General features: G+C 36.1%; 1 protein-coding gene across 1 annotated transcript; it reads left to right on the top strand.

Moving 5' to 3' along the window:
• Positions 1–1,553: 1,553 nt before the first annotated feature.
• LOC141387646 (uncharacterized) lies at positions 1,554–3,062 on the top strand. Its single transcript, XM_073957601.1, has 3 exons — positions 1,554–1,784; positions 1,938–2,210; positions 2,307–3,062. The coding sequence occupies exons 1-3, from the start codon at positions 1,648–1,650 to the stop codon at positions 3,004–3,006; spliced, it is 1,110 nt and encodes a 369-aa protein (XP_073813702.1). The 5' UTR covers positions 1,554–1,647; the 3' UTR covers positions 3,007–3,062.
• The last annotated feature ends 10,051 nt before the right edge of the window (positions 3,063–13,113 follow it).

Raw genomic sequence — 13,113 nt, 5'->3', positions numbered from 1 at the left:
CTTAGGAGTTTGTATTAAAAAAGGGATACCTACAGAAGTCCTACCCCGAACCACAGCCTCTTGCAATGGTGTCGGCAACAGCAACCACTTGGTCCAATTTGAACCACTTGGTCCAATTTGTACCACTTGGTCCAATTTGTACCACTGGGGGTACAATTTGAACCACTTGGTCCAATTTGTACCACTTGGTCCAATTTGTACCACTGGGGGTACAATTTGAACCACTTGGTCCAATTTGTACCACTTGGTCCAATTTGTACCACTGGGGGTACAATTTGAACCACTTGGTCCAATTTGAACCACTTGGTCCAATTTGAACCACTTGGTCCAATTTGAACCACTTGGTCCAATTTGTACCACTTGGTCCAATTTGTACCACTGGGGGTACAATTTGAACCACTTGGTCCAATTTGAACCACTTGGTCCAATTTGTACCACTTGGTCCAATTTGTACCACTGGGGGTACAATTTGAACCACTTGGTCCAATTTGAACCACTTGGTCCAATTTGTACCTCTGGGGGTACAATTTGAACCACTTGGTCCAATTTGAACCACTTGGTCCAATTTGTACCACTTGGTCCAATTTGTACCACTGGGGGTACAATTTGAACCACTTGGTCCAATTTGTACCACTTGGTCCAATTTGTACCACTGGGGGTACAATTTGAACCACTTGGTCCAATTTGAACCACTTGGTCCAATTTGTACCACTGGGGGTACAATTTGAACCACTTGGTCCAATTTGTACCACTTGGTCCAATTTGTACCTCTGGGGGTACAATTTGAACCACTTGGTCCAATTTGAACCACTTGGTCTAATGTGTACCACTTGGGGTCCAATTTGTACCACTGGGGGTACAATTTGAACCACTTGGTCCAATTTGTACCACTTGGTCCAATTTGTACCACTGGGGGTACAATTTGAACCACTTGGTCCAATTTGTACCACTTGGTCCAATTTGTACCACTGGGGGTACAATTTGAACCACTTGGTCCAATTTGAACCACTTGGTCCAATTTGTACCACTTGGTCCAATTTGTACCACTGGGGGTACAATTTGAACCACTTGGTCCAATTTGTACCACTTGGTCCAATTTGTACCTCTGGGGGTACAATTTGAACCACTTGGTCCAATTTGAACCACTTGGTCCAATTTGTACCACTTGGTCCAATTTGTACCACTGGGGGTACAATTTGAACCACTTGGTCCAATTTGTACCACTTGGTCCAATTTGTACCACTGGGGGTACAATTTGAACCACTTGGTCCAATTTGAACCACTTGGTCCAATTTGTACCACTTGGTCCAATTTGTACCACTTGGTTACAATACATTTTATTTTCGAATTACATTTAAAATTTTTCTTTATAACGGTTTCATGTTAATGAATTGTATTTATTATGTGAATCGCCCTGTATAAAATTAGCGTTTAAAAGTCTCCAAACAAATAGTTCTAACACTAACAAAATCGTACAGTTATATTATTTTGTTTATTGACTTTAAGCGATAAGAAGCGCAAAAATAATTTATAAAAATTTCTGCAATTATCTCTTCTCGTTGGGTTGAATAGATGATCTGCCCTCACATCAAAATCATTGTTCAGTCTTTATTTTGGCGTCAACAAGAATAGTTTGTCTTAGAAAATATGGCTCCTCCCTACGTTTGTGTAACTGATTTTGAAGAAGAGGCCCAGAAGATCATAGATAAGAAGGCGCTAGATTATTATCGTAGTGGGGCCGGTGAAGAATTTTCATTGAACTTGAATCGTGAGGCATTTCGCAGGTAAGAGGGGAATGATCATCTGGCATATAATGTAATATACAATGTGTATATCATATTTCCCACAAAAATCCCCAAGAGACAGGGGTGATTTATTTCTACCTTAATGTAAATATACTTTTGTATGTTTATTAATATTCGTTCAAATATTTCCAGGCTAAGAATTCGGCCCCGCTGCTTAAGAGATGTTTCAAATTTGGATACTACCTGCAATATTCTTGGCTATCAGCTAAAATGGCCCGTTGGAATTGCTCCTACAGCCATGCAAAAAATGGCTCATAGTGATGGCGAGGGTGGAAATGCGAAAGCAGCTGGTGAAATGGGTACTATTTTCATTCAAAGCACCCTTTCGACAATGTCTATTGAAGAGGTAGCACAAGCTGCCCCTGATACTTGTAAATGGTTTCAACTCTACGTCTACAAAGATCGGTGAGTTTAAGTACTTTATATATTTACATTTTTGTAATCCATTAGGAAATTATACGTAAATAATATAAAAAATATACGTAAATAATTATCTTTTAGTTCTCTAACTGAACGAATTTTACGACGTATTGAAAAGGCCAACTTCAAGGCAGTTGTTCTTACCATTGATGCCCCAATCTTTGGTCAACGTTGGGCTGATGTTCGAAATAACTTTAGTTTACCATCACATTTGCGTTTGGCCAACTTTGATACACGTTCTTCTCAATCCGACGGTGTCCACAGCGAGGAAGGTACATCCGGTATAAATGAATATGTTGCAAGTCAATTTGATGCCACGCTCACCTGGAAAGATGTTCAATGGCTGGTGAAGAGTACATATCTGCCGATTATTGTTAAGGGTGTCCTAACAGCAGAAGATGCCGTACTAGCTCGTGAGTTTGGCTGTGCTGGTCTTATTGTATCTAATCACGGTGCTCGACAAGTTGATTATGTACCGGCTAGCATTGAAGCCCTGCCTGAAATCGTTAAAGCTGTCGGAGATGATATGGTTGTGATGATGGACGGTGGGGTACGTCATGGTAATGACGTATTTAAAGCTTTAGCTTTGGGTGCCAAAATGGTATTCGTAGGTCGTCCAGCAATATGGGGACTTGGTTGCGGTGGCTCAGCTGGTGTGAAGGAAATGTTAAAGGTGCTCAAGAGGGACTTTGAAGTAACAATGACTTTGGCTGGTTGTCAAAAACTGAAAGACATTCAGAAACATATGGTAGTTCATGAATCGACATATGCAAAGTTGTAAAATTGATGTTCTAAACAAACAAAAAACAAATAACAATAAATTAATTATTACTAAAAGATGTTTGCTATTTTTTATAAACATTAAAATAATATCACTAACTTTTAATTATTGAATTTTTTAATAAAATTCAATGACCATTTTTAGACATATTTTTATTATAGTTTTTCTTATGGGACTGTTATAGAGATTCGATTAAATGTATGCATATATTTAAAAGATGTTTGCATGTACATATACATACATACATTCAATTCTCTACAAAAAGCACAAACTTATTCTATTAAATTTAATCGGCATCATCCGAAGTGTTATCTTATCACCTTTTTTTGTTGGTTTTTGTTGGTATATTATTTATAGTCCCATTTTTTTCATTTTGATATGGGCGATAACATTTTTGTTGCGATTTTTCTTCACAATTGTACTTATACTTTAGCACTTAAGAAAATAAGAGACTTATGTAGTTTTTATGCTTTTACCTTCGTATAAGGGCCAATTCAACCTCTAGAAGGCCTTTTTTGGCATAAAAACATATTTACCAGGAGGAAAATTTAATAATTAAATGTCATTGTCAGAGCGTAAAAAGAATGTGACACTGTAAGGTTACACTGCGCAATAAGGTTTTGTGCGGTGGAAAACTTCTTTTGAGATGTAAGACTTTGGTGAGTACATTAAGAACCCAAACGGACATTTTCGTCATAGGTCAAATTACTGAGTTTTGGCTATTATGCTTGATAAAATAGATTTATATCTCTATTTGGCGTTTTTGTAGCTTCGTTTTGAGTTTACATGTCTTATGTCTGATCGATCGATTTGTAGAACATTTCATTCTTCTAACTCAATTGCTTCCAAGTCCTTTTATTCTTGAACCGTAGTAAAAGCACCACAATATAAGATTTTGCAACATCCACATATTCTACAAAAATGTTGCTCAGAAAGAAAACTAATCGTTATCCGGCTCTTATTTAGAAAAAACCTACTCGTTGTTTTTCTGTATATTCGGCATTGGTTATGTAGTCATCTAGGGTACATTTGAAATATTTACCATAAATAGCTCTCATTAACACGTTAATAATATATGTTCTTGGAGGATAGATCCGGTTACTTAATTTTTTGAACTTGAAATTCCGATATTAAAACCGATTTTTGAACCGGGTTTAAGCAAGCGATTAAGCATATCGTGTATGTTTATGCTTATGAACTAACTTTAAATGAAATGTGCCACTTTTTTATTTTTGCATTATTAAGGCGAAGATAATTTATAGAGATATTTATTTAATTAATTCTCTTTCGAATTGAGTTGTTATGACCTATCTGTTTTGCCATTATGCTATGCATATTAGGATGTTGTTTTTGTGGCAGAAGGCAAAGATTGGTAACTAGTGTATATTAGGGTTATGATTTTTTGAAATTTTTTCTGAAAAAACGATTTCCTGTAGCGGGAATGAATGAACTTTTGCCTATTAATCACTAAACTAACGTTTAATTCATTGAAGTATAAAAAAGATCATGCACAAATCGATTAAAAAAAATTGAAAAAATGTATGAAATGAAAAAAAAATATGAGTGATGAAACAAATACACGGCCCTTAGTCTCCGGCAATACAAGGGTGCTAAGAATCCCCGGAGGTAAAAAACAACATTTAAACATTGCAACATGGAATATAAGGAGTCTCTATGAAGCAGGAAAACTAGCCAACACCATAGCGGAAATGAATAGATTAAACATCGATATACTCGGAATAAGTGAGACCTGGTGGCCACAAAACGGTGAATTTAGCTCCCAAAACGCGAAAATATACTTCTCTGGCAATTCTACCGAACATCACAGAAACGGTGTGGGTTTTATAGTAAAAAGTAACTATGCTGCTTAAAATTCAATGTAAACCAATTGATATAAACATAATCCAAGTATATACACCTACTGCGGACAAAAGTAATTATGAAATTGAATCTTTTTACGAGGAAATCGACGACTTATTAAGAATGACAAAGAGCCACGAAATAACAATAATTCAAGGCGACTTCAACGCTAAAATAGGGGCAGAAAAGTGCCAAGGTATAACAGGAAAATACGGTCTTGGCGAAAGAAATGAAAGGGGTGATAGACTAATTCAGTTTTGTCAGGAACATAAAATGATGGTAGCAAATACAATGTTCTGTCTTCCCCCAAGAAGACTATACACGTGGAAATCACCGCAAGATAGAAGGGACACTATTGTGAGAAATCAAATAGATTTTATATTAATTAATACCAGATACGGATCTTCGGTTATAAAATGTTCAACGTATCTAGGTGCTGATGTTCCTTCAGACCACAATCTTCTGATGATGAAGTTGCGCATAAAAATTGCCACGAGCAAAAAAACGGAAGATTCGCCGTAAACTCGATGTGGCAAAGCTTGAAAATACCACATTCAAAGCAAATTTCCGAGATAAAATAAATCTAGAACTGAGAAACCATAATACTGAAAACGTTGACGACTTGTGGAACGCACTAAGGACTACGCTCAAGCCCCTAGCGGATAATACCCTTGGATACCACAAAATATCTAAACAGAAAGAGTGGATGACACAGGATATTCTCGACTTGATGGAAGAGAGACGAAAACATAAAAACATAAATTTTGAACGATATTGGGAACTAAATAGGGAAATCCAAACCGCTGTAAGAATAGCAAAAAAACAACCACATAATTAAACAATGTCAGGAGATTGAAAGATTAAAAAGCCTTCACGACGATTTTAATCTCCATAGAAAGTTAAAAGAACTTGCTGGTGTATACCGCAAAACTCCCTCAAAAGTACTTTACAACAATAATAATGATCCTGTTTTTGACATAGAAGAAAAGAAAACAAGTGAGCCAAGGCTATAGTCGGGTCGGGCCGACTATGTAATAACCTACACCACTACCCCTGTTCATAAGCTTTTGACTAATAAAATTCAAAATATTAAAATTGGGATAGCTTAGCGCCTTTGCTCTGAATGTCTTCATTAACACAGGTCAATTTTTTTGAAACGCATTTAAGTGCATCGACAGTACAACCCAAATAAAAAATGGAAAAGTGGGATGTATGCCAACCATCAATAGGCTTTTTTCTCTGTTAGACCCCCATCAACCCCCAAAATTTCGTGAGGATCCGATCAAAATTTCGTAGTGTGATTGCACAAAAATGGAAAAAGGGATGCATTACCGACTATTGCGATATCTCTGTTGTTTGACCACCTATGACAACCTACTTCACATCGTTGTAAAGGTGATATTTTCTACTTTCCTTGCCAGGTTTTGCTTTCGATATACCTCCTACAGAAGGGAGATATTAACTTTGAAATAAAACGTTGGTCTTTTTTCCAAATATTTTTTTTGTCACATTCCGACCCCTGAATAATATCCGACCATTATCAAAAATCAAAAGGTTTTTTCCTCTGTGGGACCCCCAATAACACCCAAAATTTCGTGACGATCCAATTAAAATTGCGACCTGTAGCGTGATTTCCAAAAAAGTGGAAAAATGGGATGTATTACCGACTATTGCGATATCTCCGTTATGTGGCCACCTACGCAAACTTACTTTGCATCACTGTAAAGATGGGATTTTCTACTTTCATAGTCAGACTTTGTTTTTGGAAGATCCCCAACCGAAGCTGTGATATTCGTCAATATTATTAAAATCGCAAAAATATAAAGTTGGGTTCTATTAGCGGCTATTGCGATATATCCGTTGTTTGATCACCCACGAGAACCTACTTTACATCATTAGAAAGGCGATATTTTCTACTTTCATGGTGAGGTTCTGCTTTTGGTATACCCCATACTGAAGCTGAGATATTCGCTTAGGAAAAAAACGTTGTCTTTTTATCCAAATAAGTTTTTTGCCCATTACGACCCCTAAATATTATCCGACCATCACCAAAATCAATAGGGTTCTTCATCTGTGTGACCCCCATTAACTCTCAAAATTTCGTGACGATCCGATCAAAATTGAGACCTGTAGCGTGATTTCCAAAAAAGTGGAAAAATGGGATGTATTACCGACTATTGCGATATTTCCGTTATTTGGTCACCTACGCCGACCTAGTTTACATCATTGTAAACATGGGAAATTCTACTTTCATAGCCAGGCTTTGCTTTTGGAAAGTCCCCAACCAAAGCTGTGATATTCTTGATTATAATTAAAATCGCAAAAATGAAAATTTGGGTTTTATTTGCGACTATTGTGATATCTTCGTTGTTTGATCACCTACGAGAACCTACTTTACATCATTAGAAAGGTGATATTTTCTACTTTTATTGTCAGGTTTTGCTTTTGGTATACCCCGTATAGAAGCTGAGATATTCGCTTTGGAAAAAACGTTGTCTTTTTATCCACATAAGTTGTTTGCCCATTCCGACCCCTAAATATTATCCGACCATCACCAAAATCAATAGGCTTCTTCCCCTCCGGGACCTCCATCAACATCCAAAATTTCGTGACGATCCGATCAAAATTGCGACCTGTAGCGTGATTACAAGGTTTAGATGGACAGACGGACAGACGGACGGACACACATAGCCATATCGACTCAGCTCGTCGAGACATTCATTTTGGTATATATATGTATGGGTCTACGACCATTATTTCGATGCGTTACAAACTTTTTGGCCAAAACCAACTTATAATACCCTCCCCACATAGTGGTGTAGGGTATAATTAGTCTCAAACCAAGGAGCTTAAAAGACAAAAGGTTGTATGTAGAGGTCTATACTTTAAGTCTGATATCGATGGTATTAAGTCTAATATTGATCACTTTGTACCGGATTCTATAGAAACTGTTACAAAGTTTTTAACAGAGTTCCTAGAAAAAACGGATTTGATACCGGTTTTTTTTTTAATAACTCTTAAACCTAATCGGAAAGTAAATGAGATTATCGGCATAAAGAGGGTCCTTGAACATACGGTTACATGGGAAAACAACGGATTTGACACTGGATTATTTTTAATAACTCTTAAAATTAATCGCAAAGTAAGGCCATGTCTATATTATAGCCTTTTGCAGGGTAAACCTTCTTAATGAGGATTTATTTGACGTATACGTAAAGGAATTGACATTTGAAACCCAGTGGGTTTGTTAAATCCGCTTATATATAAACGTACTATAAATGAAATTTTCGGCATAAAGGCAGTCCTTGAACAAACGGTTTCATGGGAAAAACCCAAGATTTCTACGAAAATACCCAAATGCTGGTCTTGTCAGCAATGGGGTAATTTTTCTAATAATTGTACTCGCCCTTTCTCTTGCGTTAAATGCGACAAAGCACAACAACGAGGGGCTTGCCAATTAGGTTTAGATGACAAAGTTTTCTGCGTAAACTGCGGAAAGTGTGGACATACGGCAAATTATAGAGGCTGTAACTCTTACAAGAATTTTGTTTCATATTGGAAAATGATTGCTGTAGTGGAATTCTGTAACACATTTTTTGAGTTACCGAGAAATGTCGGTAAAATTTAAACGCAAAATTATGAATGAAATGGATCAATAAAAGTTGACACCACTGCTGCTATCGGTAGGACTTAGCGACAGATTTATTTTGGTTGTTAACTTACCAAAAAATTTCGTTAATTACCGAAATTATAAGAATTTTAATTTTATCGATTTTTGTCGGTAACTCAAGAAATGTGTTACAGAATTCCACTACTGAAGCTTCAAAAGCTCAAAATATGACAGCTTTTTGAAATGTGGCTAATATTTTGAAAACATCAGAATTAGTTTCAATTAGAACTTTTGCTAGTGCTATTAAGGGATATGGCGGGATATATGCTAAGAAGGATAAGCCTGATTTGATTCAAGAATTTTTAAAGGTGGCGAAAGTGATATGTGGCACTGAGGCTCTAACCCTCGAAGATAAGATTACGAATTTGTCAAAGGATCAAGCAACATCAGAATGCTTGAAATTAGTAAAAGATGTTCAAAATGGGTACTCCCCGTAAATATTTGAACTTAGTTACGTTTAATGTTGGCTCTTTTGTCAACATAGGCATAGATATATAATTTCACGGTTTTAAGAGATAATAGGAAATGGTGTATCATATTCGAAAGTAATCATTTACATTTTCCAATTTTTTGTAGAAGTAAACGTACAAAAAGGTTAGGGTGCCCACACATAAGCTTATAAGTTCGATTCCCCAGCCAGACAACATCAAAACACTTTTCAACGTTGGCAAAATACCCCTCAGTAATGTTGGCGACATTTCCTGAGGATTTCAGTCATGTAAAACTTCTCTACAAAAGTGGTGTCTTAGACATGCCGTTCGGACTCGGCGATAAACTGTAGGTCCGATATCATTGAGCTAATATGAATCGGGGTGCACTCAATTTTCGCTCGAACGCTTAACAGGAAACATCTGGACTATTTGCTGATCTCTAAACAAATTGATCTGACAAAGATAATTATTAGAGAGCTATTAAGGGATCTGGCGGGATATATGCTAAGGAGGATAAGCCTGATTTGATTCAAGAATTTTTAAAGGTGGCGAAAGTGATATGTGGCACTGAGGCTCTAACCCTCGAAGATAAGATTACGAATTTGTCAAAGGATCAAGCAACATCAGAATGCTTGAAATTAGTAAAAGATGTTCAAAATGGGTACTCCCCGTAAATATTTGAACTTAGTTACGTTTAATGTTGGCTCTTTTGTCAACATAGGCATAGATATATAATTTCACGGTTTTAAGAGATAATAGGAAATGGTGTATCATATTCGAAAGTAATCATTTACATTTTCCAATTTTTTGTAGAAGTAAACGTACAAAAAGGTTAGGGTGCCCACACATAAGGTTATAAGTTCGATTCCCCAGCCAGACAACATCAAAACACTTTTCAACGTTGGCAAAATACCCCTCAGTAATGTTGGCGACATTTCCTGAGTATTTCAGTCATGTAAAACTTCTCTACAAAAGTGGTGTCTTAGACATGCCGTTCGGACTCGGCGATAAACTGCACTCAATTTTCGCTCGAACGCTTAACAGGAAACATCTGGACTATTTGCTGATCTCTAAACAAATTGATCTGACAAAGATAATTATTAGAGAGCACATAGAGTTAGAACAAGCTGGTGTCTTTAATTGTTTACTATTATAGATACAACTCTATGTTTGACACGAAGTGTCGGGAGCAAACACTGTTTTCTTAATTATTTATGTGATACTTATATACATTTTTACACACTTACAGTGGCGAGCAGCTAATTAGGGACAATAAATTCAGTTTAATAGATTACTCGATTTCATTCAAAAATGTGAAGATTTTGATGAAATAAGGTTTCTATATGAAGTATTGCTAGAGGCACTATCGATTGATGTCAAAACATTCTGAGATTCACCATATGTGGGGAAAGGATATTCCGCTTTTCTAAAAATGGTCCATATTAGCCTGGCCAGCTAATTAGGGACATAATTAGTAAAATCAAGTTTAAGATTAACTGATGTACAGTTTCGTACAAGAATTGCTTGTATTAGTTAGTTTATAGTGTATTCACCGCAAGTCCTTTAAGGGGCCGAAGTATTCCTATAATCCCTTATAATGTGTTTTAGGCCTTATTTTCCGTTAATGAAGCAAAAAAATGATATTTACTTGGCTCTTAATAAAAAAAAATTATTTTTAGTAACCCCAGACATCATTCCGAGTCATTCACAGAAATTACCGCTCCGTACTGGGTGTAGATTTCTCCTTAAATTACTTATTAACCAGGATGAGTTATGAGGCATTTTTAAGTCAACAAAATATGGTAATCTGGTCATTAGCATGCCGACATAATGTAAAAAAATATTTTGCCTCTACCTATGAAATTGAGCAAAATTTAGATGAGGGATCATTTACATCCAAATGTTTACAAAGGCTGAAAAACATGGAAGCCCCAGCGATCCTTGTGTTAGCTTTTGTATGGAACGAAGAACATTTTCACATTGAGAAGTTTAGAGTGCTGGAAAAATTATTCGGTGCATATAAACAAAAAGTTGGTTTAATTGTGTACTTTTAAAATTGCACACACAAATTGTCCTCCATGCCGATAAACTCCTGTTGTTGAAATAAGTACAAAACATGTTTAACGCATTATGTCAGCATGGTATTGATCAGATTTCTATATTTGTTTGATTTAAAAAAGCCTAATATCTCATCCTTAAAATATGATTTTCATCCTAGTAACTCATCCAAACTGATTAAAAAGTAATTTAAGCAGAAATGTAAACCAAGTATGGAGCGGTAATTGCAGTTTATGACTCGGAATGAGGTCTGGGGTTACTAGAAATAGCATTTTGTTTAAAAAGCCAAATAAATCTACATATTCGTGGAGCATTAATGGAAATTAAGGCCAAAAGCACATTATTATAGATTATAATAATACGTGGTGCAATGGTATGCACACCCGCCTTGCACACAGAAGGTCCTGGGTTCGGTTCCCCGGCCAGGCAACATCATACACTTTTCAACGGTGGCAAAATACCCCTCAGTAATGTTGGCGACATTACCTGCGTATTTCAGCCATGTAAAACTTCTCTACAAAAGTGGTGTCTTAGACACGCCGTTCGGACTCGGCGATAAACTGTAGGTCCCATATCATTGAGCTAATATGAATCGGGGTGCACTCATTGATATGAGAGAAGTCTCCCTTGTCCCTTATGGGATGTTTGTGAAACAATTATATATAATAATACGTCGGTCCTTTATAGGTCTTGCGGTGGGGTTAAAGCATGAAATCATCTGAATACACTATTAACTAACTAAATACAAACAATTCTGGTATAAAATTGTGTTCCAATTAACGTTAAGTTGATTTTACTATTAATGTCCCTAATTAGCTGGCCAGGCTAATATAGACCATTTTTAGTGGGATGTCCTTCCCCACATATGGGGAATCTCAGAATGTTTTGACATCACTCGATAGTGCTTATACCCATACCTTATATACAATCTTTATTTCATAAAACTCTTCAGATTTTTTAATGAAATCGAGTAATCTATTAAACTGAATTTATTGTCCCTAATTAGCTGGCCTTCACTGTATATGTATGTCGCATTTACAAATCCATACAATGTATATTAAAACAATACACTCTAGTTTAAAGTTTTTCGAAATCTTATTGTTGTTAATAATTACACTGTGACACAATATGGAGGTGAAAATCTGGGGCAGAGATAATTTCTTTTGGGGATGAAAGCCCTTGGTGAGTATATTACGAATCCCGAAGGACAGATCCGCCGTGAGTCGAACTTCCGAGTTATGGCGTGATGAAGTTTCTGCTGAAGACCCTGAAAGGCATCTGAAATTAGCGTTATATCTTTGTTAGCTGTTGTTTTATCTTACTTCTGAAATGACATGTCTTCAGTCAAATCGAATGAGGATAATTTTCCTAGAGCATTTCGACCTTCTAGTTCGCTTCCTTCAATGTCCTTTTCGTCCTTTATTTTAAGAACCGCTATAAAATTACCACAAGATGACTTTTTTCAGCTTCGAAATCTTCTGCAAAAATGTCGCTCAGAAAATTTTGGGTACGACTCTCATTGACAACTTACCGAAATCAGAACTGGTGATGGGAAGACAATAAAAAAACTTTTTGGATAATGAAGCAAGATCAACTGGGCTTGTATTCCATTGATGCATTCCATTTTGCTTCCACAGCACACAGCTTAGATACAGCCCATATTCTATCCAAATCACTGCTTTTGATACAATGTTTTGGATTTAATTTAAATGTAATCTAAAGATGCTATAAAAATGCAAGGCAATATCAAAGAAGATATCCCAAAATAAATATATTGCATTTATTATTTGTGTAAAACAAGAATATTAAGAGCTTTATTACATTAACACAAATTATAAAAACTCTCCATTAAATTTAACAGTGACTGAGTTTATTTCCTCTGCTCAGCATTTTATGCCACCGCAATTGATTTTGTTTCATCATCCAAAGGGTCTTTATACATATTGTCCTCCCACTCCAGCTCAGATTTCGAAATTAACTCCAACATCACTCCAAAACTAATTTCGGTCTCGTGAATTACCGCAATATAGGATTGCATTTCTTTATTTCTTAAATAAATTTAGAATTGTAGATACTCTTTTTTATATT

The sequence above is a fragment of the Musca autumnalis genome, unplaced genomic scaffold (genome assembly GCF_047663935.1).
Source record: "Musca autumnalis isolate F117 unplaced genomic scaffold, ASM4766393v1 scaffold_5, whole genome shotgun sequence".
NCBI lineage: Eukaryota > Metazoa > Arthropoda > Insecta > Diptera > Muscidae > Musca > Musca autumnalis.
This window is presented reverse-complemented; position numbering and strand designations above follow the sequence as displayed.

Coding starts and splice junctions, on each gene's coding strand:
- LOC141387646 (XM_073957601.1), top strand. CDS start 1,648: ATGGCTCCTCCCTACGTTTGTGTAACTGATTTTGAAGAAGAGGCCCAG. Junction 1,785..1,937: donor AATCGTGAGGCATTTCGCAG/GTAAGAGGGGAA, acceptor AAATATTTCCAG/GCTAAGAATTCGGCCCCGCT. Junction 2,211..2,306: donor CTCTACGTCTACAAAGATCG/GTGAGTTTAAGT, acceptor ATTATCTTTTAG/TTCTCTAACTGAACGAATTT.